The sequence below is a fragment of the Coptis chinensis genome, chromosome 6, assembly GCF_015680905.1.
Source record: "Coptis chinensis isolate HL-2020 chromosome 6, ASM1568090v1, whole genome shotgun sequence".
NCBI classification, from domain to species: Eukaryota; Viridiplantae; Streptophyta; class Magnoliopsida; order Ranunculales; family Ranunculaceae; genus Coptis; species Coptis chinensis.
The window spans coordinates 15,567,842-15,575,068 of NC_141461.1; the positions used below are offsets into that span (position 1 = coordinate 15,567,842).

Consider the following 7,227-nt stretch of genomic DNA (forward strand, 5'->3'; position numbering starts at 1 on the left):
ATGGAAGTTCACCTATGCGGACTAAATTATGGAAGTTCAAATGAACATTATCAATACAGTTTAACTAGCTTTATTTTTGTTAGAAAAGCATGTTTATTCATGTTGAATCGAGTACACACTCACTCCCCCTCACTCACTCCCTCACAAGTACTAGTAGGTAAATGACATTGTGGGCACAAGTGGGACTCTTTGCAGAGAGGAAATTCTTCTTTGCATAATTGGCAACTTGGAAGCACCTCTTTGTTGGAGTAGATCTCTTGCACAATCTTGCAAGCCTCGAATGAGCACTTAAGCAACTTGGTTTCTAGGGTACCGACCTCATTATCAGTAAAATCACACGATAAAACCCACAACACCAAGCTTTAGGGCGGTGAACACCTATGTAAGTACATGTTGAGGCATAATGCCCTTCTTCCTTGCAAAATTGGCGAGACTGAAAAAACACATATTAGGGATTAGTGCCAACAATAATCTACCACATTAGGGATTAGTCCTAATTAAAATTGTTTATTTTGCGTTTGGTCCAACTGAACTGCCATTAAAGAGAAAGGTCGAACAGGTCACAAGGTGAGAAACTTACCTTTGGAGGAGAGAGAACCACCATTTCACTTCCACCCATTTTTTTAAGTATATGTTTGAAAGGATTTTAAGTGTATTTTTTGAAGTGTATGTTTGAAGGTAGGTAGGCTCCCATGGTCGAAATATATAGGGAGTGGAAGAAGACAGCTTCTAAGTTCTAACGGCTATATTGATTGGGGCCATTGGATCAACCCCATCTTAATTTTACCGTTTTTTTGTTTGATTTCAAATTTCACATCATAGACACGTGCGAGGGGTGTTTTAGGCATTACAAAAAATCAGTTTTTCAGACTAACGATTTGATCCACGGTCAGCATAAAGTCAACGCATTGATCAACCGTTAATTTTGGCCCAATAGCTAATAAACGAACAATTGGTGACCAACTGCATATTACCCATTTATAATGTGGCCCAAAAGCTAAATACCCCTAAAAATAACATACCAATAAATGTCGCACTGAAGTACAATTACATGTATCATAGATAACCATTTGTCGTTGGCGATATGAGGCTCCCCAGATGAGGTAATAGTCGCGAAACAATGCCAATATCAATAGACCTAAACAATTTCGTTTTGAAATTGTAATAACCTAGATATCTGTTACAACATAAAAGCAACATTTCTCCGCTCTTGAACATATGAATTGGCTGATAATGATCTCTGGGAACAGAATGCAGTGGTATATGTCTGATAAAATATTCCCTAGACCAAGATGACTCTATCCCATAATCTTTCATTACCCATATCCGGATATACTCTTTACCACTCAATGAATCTTCCAGGTAAAAAAGTTTCAAAGTTGTGTCACTTACATGGTGTCCCTTCCACCAATTGCCCATGTATCTATAAGCAGTTTAGCTTTCTTTGGTAAAAGTATCCATTGATTGTTATATGTACTCAATGAAATTATTATGAAGAATAAGTAATGGGTCTACGGGATGAAACCTCATCCTTTCAACCTTTTGTGTATTCCTATTTGGGATTTGTTCCCCCGACCCTTTTATCCAAGCGTGCAAAGGACACTTAGTAATTCTTCTTGAACTATTTTCAGCTTCATTTTGAAGAATCACACAATTTTGCTATTCAGCTAACAAATATGGTTGACGATGAAATCATAAGTGGAAGCTTGGTCTCACTTTATACATTGCCAGGGTAAGGAAATACGCATGGTCAACTTATTCAATATTTTTCACACTGGTGACACTAGTATTGTAACATATCGGTATCGGATTGGGGAGATGGTGTGGGTTGGGGGGAAGGTGGAGTTTCGGCACTGGGGCATTTTTTTTTTTTTATTTTGAGGTGTGGAAAGAAAAAAAGAGGAGAAGATAATGAGTGGAGGTTAAAATTGTAAAATTTAGAACTTGAAGAGAAGGTGAGGAGTGTCTAGGGAGTCCATTGAAGAATACGATAAAGATTAAAAGAGAGTATGGAACGAGGGGTTTTGTTGTTTTATCTATTTTGGGGTACGAACAATTAAAATCAGTAAAAAAGGGAGTAGAATTCTTTTTTTTATGTCAAATTATTGTAAAATCTGATGTGTCAGTCTCAGAAAAAAAAGAGACTGACGTGGGTCACTAGGAGCATTCTCAACTACTAAGTATTAATGGTCTTTGATTTGCTTTATTAGTACTTTTCGGAATGTCAGTCTCAGAGAACAAAAAAGACTGACATGGGTCACTAGGAACATTCTCAACTACTAAATAGTAATGGTGTTTGATTTGCTTTATTAGTATTTCTCAGAACCACTGGTAATTATCACAGGCCAATTGACTGACGGGTACCCAAAAGAAGAAGAAAGGCGATGAAGTAGAAATAGTAGGAGCAAAGCATGGAGCAAAACGGTGTTGAGAAAAAAAGAGGAAAATCATCTAAACGCCTTGTTTTCGATCGTCGCTATGGTTGGGTGTAAGTAACCCTCTCTATTCTACTCATTGTTAATTATTACTTTTGTTTTCGTACTTAATAATAAGATTGATATTGATGTAGGATTGATGAATGGAAAGTCCCTTCTGAAGAAGCTTTATCTGGTGCTAGAGGAATGTAATGTTCCTCTCATTTTTTTATGTTCTGTGGCAGTCATTTCCAGTTTAGAATGGGAATCAAACTACTACTAACTACAATTACTTGTTTTGAGCAATCAGTTTCTGGCTAGGCAATTGAGTTCAAAACTTCAAACATGATGCACTCGTTCTTAACAGCTACTGTACATGGAACATTCCTTGGTATGCTTCTTGCAATTCTGTCTTTCCTCTTTCATTCTATTCTTGTGATCCTGTTTCTCTCGCCGCAGTCAAAATTGAAAATCATAAAGAACTCTAGGATGAAATTCTCAGCAATTAAAAAGACACCAAAAGCCAATTAATCTCATGAGTTCAGTGGTTCGCTGCGAAAGTGCTTTAGACTTTAGAGTTGCTTCATTGGCATTCTTCAAATTAACACCTGTAGAATCTCCAAGGTAAACCCTTTCACTTTCTCTTGGTGATAGTAATACATGCATGCGCCCAGCGGCTAAGTTCAAATAAATAAATTTCTGAAATAAATAACCCATACTCGTAACCAACTAATACCCCCTCCATTCTCCCCTGTAGTTCACTCTGGCTTTCTGATCCCAAGTTATTTCTCCGTACCTAGAACTAATATCTCCATCCCCACATTTGATAAGAATGGAGGTAAAATGTTGCACCATGTTCTACTGTACAATGATGGCCTACAGCTCTTAGAGCCATGTACCCACGTCATCATCTTTGGATGACAAATGCTGTAGTGTAACTAATTTCAATTATGGGATCTGTGCGATTTCGAGAAGAGTTTTGAGCAGCGACTGTGGCTTTGAGAAGAAAGGGCAATGGTCACTGCCTTTAATCTTGAAGACACCCGCAGGTGGGTTATCTCTGACAAGCTTTTCTTGGACATCTGGAGAAAGAGCGTGATCATCAAGAGTCTGAACAAAGAACCGCCTGCTTGTGCCATAATTTGCTGGCGTGAGTGAAAGCTTCTCCATGATTGGTCCCAAAGGGATGGGTCTCATGGAAACTGTGGCCAGTGCAACATCCTGAAATGTAGTGGATCTTCAGTTAAATTCATTATACAAGATCATATGTATATTCACTAGTATAGAACAAGAGAAGTATAAGATCTAGAGTTAGCTTATCCAAGCCAACATCCCATTATTCCACTAGGTACTAATACTAACTAGAATCATTTATGCTTCTGATAAATTTCGTATGTAATATTTAATAAAATTTACTCAAGCATGGAAATCAATAACCAAAGAATTACAACGATACACTAGGACAACTAAAACAACACAAAGAGGTGTTATATCTAACAACTTATTCAACAACAGTGCAGAGAAACAAGATCCTCAATCATCCAAGTCTTTACCATTGCCATATACTACCAATTGGGATTCCTGCACAAACATCTCAGCAGATCCTATCTGCACCAATCAATTAGTGTGTTACTAACAGACAAGTCAAGGAGGATGTGCGTCAAAGTAAATTTAATCCCACTAGAAGATAAAATTTAAAGTAGAATCCCAGCTGCAAATTTTTTAGAAGTATTAAATATCGTATGATATTTAAAACTTGAGGCTGCCTTCTGATCCAATACCTTCTTATGAGTGAGCTGTTTCTAATTTCAACTCTCCATGCAGTAAGCACTAAGGAGTTTGGTTTTATGTGTATGATCCGACCCCTAACAATATGACGAGTTTAGGTATTTCAATCCCTTGATCTCATCTGCAGGTAAACTTGTTATGGCTTGGAATTATATTTAACTCCTAGAGCAATATGTTATTACCAGTGTGCGTCATCCAAGTTGACTGAAAGTTCTGGAAGACAATAGATACTACACATACAGACATACTAGCCGATACATCGTTAGGCTGGGCCACCCAGTTACTTGTATCATTGTATGAGTCCCACAGGCCTGTCCTACTTGAACGATCAAAAGGCAGTAGGTGGTTTGTAAATTTTATTTCTTAGTTTAAAGATAATGATTGACATTTGACTGTACTAAGTTACTAACTTAAAGCACAAGTAGGAGTCGCCAGTTGGTGAAACGCAAGCTAAGAGAATGATGTGTGTATCATCTTCACGACCATATTTTGGTTTTAATTATGATCACATGAGAAATTAAAGGTAACATACCTCTTCAGCAAACACATCAAACGGCTTCTGCCCATCCGAAACCATTGTAGCACAGACAAAAACTGCTTTTGAAATCTTTTTTGGGCAACACTCCAAAGCATATGAGATGCTTGCACCTCCACAACTGTGACCAACCAAAATAACCTGAGGAAGAACTGCAGATATCACAATACTGTCCAAAAGGATTACAGACAAAATATATGAAAGAATAATCTGGATCACACCATCACTAGCACACTCACACCTTTTCTTCTTCAGGTAAGTTCTGTAAATAATCAATCAGGGACTTAGTGTAATCAGCCAAGGTTGATATACTGTCTGTATCCGTTCGATCGATCCCGGATCCCAAGAGATCTATGGCAGTGGGAATCAGACCTGCTTCCTCCAGCAGAGCAACAGTCTTATACCAACACCATGCTCCAAACCCTTCTCCATGAACAAGAACAAATTTCTTTGTCTGCAAGTTCTCAAGAAATTCTGGATCCTGCAAGAGGTACATAAACTTATTCCTTCATCATCCGAAGACGGGAAAATTATGAAGAACAAGCAAGTCAAAAATAGTCGAGGAATATTGTTAACAACGAAATTTTTAGTTGATTGCATTCGAAACCATTTTGGAAGGAGCTCTAAAAATAACACAGGCAGTGTGCGTACTACGTAGGCTCTAAGTATGTAAACATTAATTGGTTATACATCAAGGAGAGAATCTGTTAACTTGAGGGAATAAACATTATACTTTCGCCAGTTTTACTATTGAAACTACAAATCAAATTACAACTCTTCCTATGTAGGCAATATATGGTATGCCAGAAATCTCCTCAATATAAAGAGGTTTCTCCCCATTTCCTAGTTTATAATCTTAGTCATATATGCAGCAAGGTAACAACATTGACTCTGTGGCAGGTACTGTAATTGTTTTAGAAACCTGAAGTGTGAAATGCGAAACACTAACAGACAAAATGTAGTTTAATCTCCTACTTAACAAGACCTTCATACTAGGATCTTCATACCTTGTACAGATTAAGTTAGCAAGTTGAAATAGATGATGCACAAACCTGTTTAACCCCATTGTTGTTAGTAGTAACAGAATCAGGAAGACTTCTTCTAGAACTAACAAGTTCATCTCAAAATTTCAGAATGCACTGTGCATACTCGCATGTACTGAGGCCTAAGGGTGGTCTTTTTTTAAAGGCCCAACTCCATTTGCTTTATTAGTCCTTCTCACAGGCCCAATTGACTGACGGGTACCCAAAAGAAGAAGAAGAAAGGCGATGAAGTAGAAGTAGTAGGAGCAAAAGCATGGAGCAAAACGGTGTTGATAAAAAAATATCTAAACGCCTTGTTTTCGATCGTCGCTACGGTTGGGTGTAAGTAACTCTCTCTATTATTGTCTATTACATTGTTAATTGTTACTTTTGTTTTCCTACTTAATGATAAGATTGATATTGATGTAGGATTGATGAATGGAAAGACCCTTCTGAAGAAGCTTTATCTGGTGCTAGAGGAATGTAATGCTCCTCTTTTTTTTGGGTTTATCTCAATAAGTTCAATTTTCGTTCCTCCAATTTTTTTTTTTTTTTTTTTCCCCATAGGTTTTGTATTTTGCCACTTGCAAACGCATTCGTTAAAGCCACTACTCAATCAGTAAGAATCAATTCACATTTCGTTATTTGCCACGGAGGTCTTTATTATTAACTTTCCTCATCCTGCTTTTAGATTAATCTTGCAGCTACATCCGCCGTCAAAGTGTTTGTAAGGCCAGATGATTTTTCACCCCAGGCATTACAAGCAAGTTTAAACTATCGGTTTCAGGACTTACTGTCATCATTACAGAAGCAGAATTTCAACCTTTTCAATTCTAAAGGGAAATCTACACTACTCTCTAGTAGTTGCTTTGAGCATGTCCATGTGGAGAAAAATGATTCACAAAGTGGCTCAAGTTATCATTGAAAAACATGGATTATGTATTTGAACTTGGTGTAATTCACAGAGCAATTTTGAACTCTTTTTTAGTTATGTACTTGATTCGTAGTGTATAATTGACTTGTATGACGAGCTATTAGGAGATGAATTATCAGTTTCCAACTGTGACATCCCTTCTACTGTCTGCTTTCAGCTTCTGATTGTCTGAGAGAATGCGTGTCTGGCTTCTTCCAGAACTGAATCAACTAGTACATTTACATGGTTTACAGACGATATATCCTTCACTAGATTACAACTACAAATTGCAGTGTGATTTCCATAAAATTGAAGCAGATATTAAGAAATGCCAAAATGATCAGACGATAAAATTTCTTTGTAGACTGCTACAAGTGTTCCAAATCTAAGTAGTATGTCCTATTGATGAATACTAGAGTATCATTGTGCAATAACATCAGTTTAACTTACAAAGAAGTGAAAGAACAAGAAAAAGGCATTTCTAATTTAGGTTTTAAGTTGCAGATACCCCTAGAACTTTCATTTCTCATAATGAACAACTTTAAATCTTGTTCT

General features: G+C 37.2%; 2 protein-coding genes and 1 long non-coding RNA gene across 4 annotated transcripts; 2 read left to right on the top strand and 1 right to left on the bottom strand.

Annotated features, from left to right (window-relative positions):
- The first annotated feature begins 2,152 nt into the window (after window positions 1-2,152).
- Window positions 2,153-3,570, top strand: LOC147491711 (uncharacterized). Its single transcript, XR_015198990.1, has 3 exons — window positions 2,153-2,488; window positions 2,570-2,623; window positions 2,725-3,570. It is a non-coding gene; the product is annotated as an uncharacterized LOC147491711 (long non-coding RNA).
- LOC147491712 (putative methylesterase 14, chloroplastic) lies at window positions 3,028-5,380 on the bottom strand. 2 transcript variants are annotated; one of them, XM_086566474.1, is made up of 4 exons: window positions 4,979-5,380; window positions 4,735-4,878; window positions 3,968-4,022; window positions 3,028-3,635 (listed from the first exon to the last, which is right to left on the bottom strand). In XM_086566474.1, exons 1-4 carry the CDS (start codon window positions 5,231-5,233, stop codon window positions 3,517-3,519), a joined length of 573 nt encoding a protein of 190 aa, XP_086422600.1. In that variant the 5' UTR covers window positions 5,234-5,380; the 3' UTR covers window positions 3,028-3,516. The 2 variants fall into 2 exon arrangements, with proteins under 2 accessions (XP_086422600.1, XP_086422599.1); XM_086566473.1 differs by lacking the exon at window positions 3,968-4,022 and having other exon boundaries at window positions 4,979-5,378.
- Window positions 5,381-5,943: 563 nt separating this feature from the next.
- On the top strand, window positions 5,944-6,932 carry LOC147491713 (uncharacterized). The gene is made up of 4 exons (XM_086566475.1): window positions 5,944-6,101; window positions 6,189-6,242; window positions 6,327-6,378; window positions 6,451-6,932. Exons 1-4 carry the CDS (start codon window positions 6,034-6,036, stop codon window positions 6,682-6,684), a joined length of 408 nt encoding a protein of 135 aa, XP_086422601.1. The 5' UTR covers window positions 5,944-6,033; the 3' UTR covers window positions 6,685-6,932.
- Window positions 6,933-7,227: the final 295 nt, after the last annotated feature.